This window comes from Chlamydomonas reinhardtii, chromosome 1, assembly GCF_000002595.2.
Source record: "Chlamydomonas reinhardtii strain CC-503 cw92 mt+ chromosome 1, whole genome shotgun sequence".
In the NCBI taxonomy this organism is placed as follows: Eukaryota; Viridiplantae; Chlorophyta; class Chlorophyceae; order Chlamydomonadales; family Chlamydomonadaceae; genus Chlamydomonas; species Chlamydomonas reinhardtii.
The window spans coordinates 590,474-591,323 of record NC_057004.1 but is presented as its reverse complement, the minus strand read 5'-3'; the positions used below and the strand labels follow the sequence as shown (position 1 = coordinate 591,323).

At 63.6% G+C, this 850-nt stretch overlaps 1 protein-coding gene across 1 annotated transcript in view; it reads right to left on the bottom strand.

Moving 5' to 3' along the window:
• CHLRE_01g003463v5 (uncharacterized protein) overlaps window positions 1–850 on the bottom strand; it is an 11,992-nt gene that overhangs the window by 4,364 nt on the left and 6,778 nt on the right. The window contains exons 12-13 of the mRNA XM_043058143.1: window positions 573–699; window positions 46–167 (exon numbers count right to left, since the gene is read on the bottom strand). Of these exons, the coding sequence (XP_042928057.1) occupies window positions 46–167; window positions 573–699 (249 nt within the window). The remainder of the gene's footprint in view (window positions 1–45; window positions 168–572; window positions 700–850) is intronic.

Here is an 850-nt window from a genome sequence, read left to right as displayed (position 1 = left end):
CGTCCTCCTCCTCCTCCTCCTCCTGCCCCTCCCCCTCCGCCTCACCGCACGTAGGGTGTGGGCGCCACGCAGGCCGCCTCCGCGAATGCCAGCAGCACGTCCAGCTCGCCCAGCAGCGCCCCCACCTCCTCCCACACCTCCACAAACGTGGCGGCCACAGACACCACCTGCGGGGCCGGGCGGGCGGGGGAGGGGGGTTGCAAAGATTGGTACAGAGAAGTGTAGCGAAGTAGACAGCAGGCGTAGGAGTGGGTAGGGGGCGGGGTTACATTCATGAACATTTAAGAAGTGAAGGCGTAGCCAGGAACAGGAGTATAGCAGGCGCGTTGTGGGGCGGGGAAGATGGAGAGGAAGAGCAGGAGCGTGGAGGGAGGTCCGGATACCAGGCAGGGGCGGGACAGCAGGGGTGTGTAAAGGAGGGTTATGTGGATGCGAATATGCGCATCAACGTACACACCCACACCCACACTCACCCACCCACCCACCCGCACACATACACACACATAAACACTCTCCGCCCTCTCCCTCCTCCCCCCCCTCTCTCCTCCCTCCTCCCCCTCTCCTCCCCCCACCTGCTGCACCAGCTCCGCCTGCACCGCGCCGTACTGGCCGCTGGCGGCGTTGAGCCGCTCCGCCGCCTCGCGCAGCGGCTTGTGGGTGAACTTGGTGCCGTCCTTGCGCGTCTCAATCACCAGGTACCTGTGCAGCGTGTGTGCATGGGGCGTGCATATGTATGTGTGGAGGCGGGGTTTACATTCGATTAAGCAGAAGCGAAATTGGGGGGGGGGCATACGCCAGGCACGGTGTGTGTGTGTGTGTGTGTGTGTGCGTGTGTGTGTGTGTGTGTGTA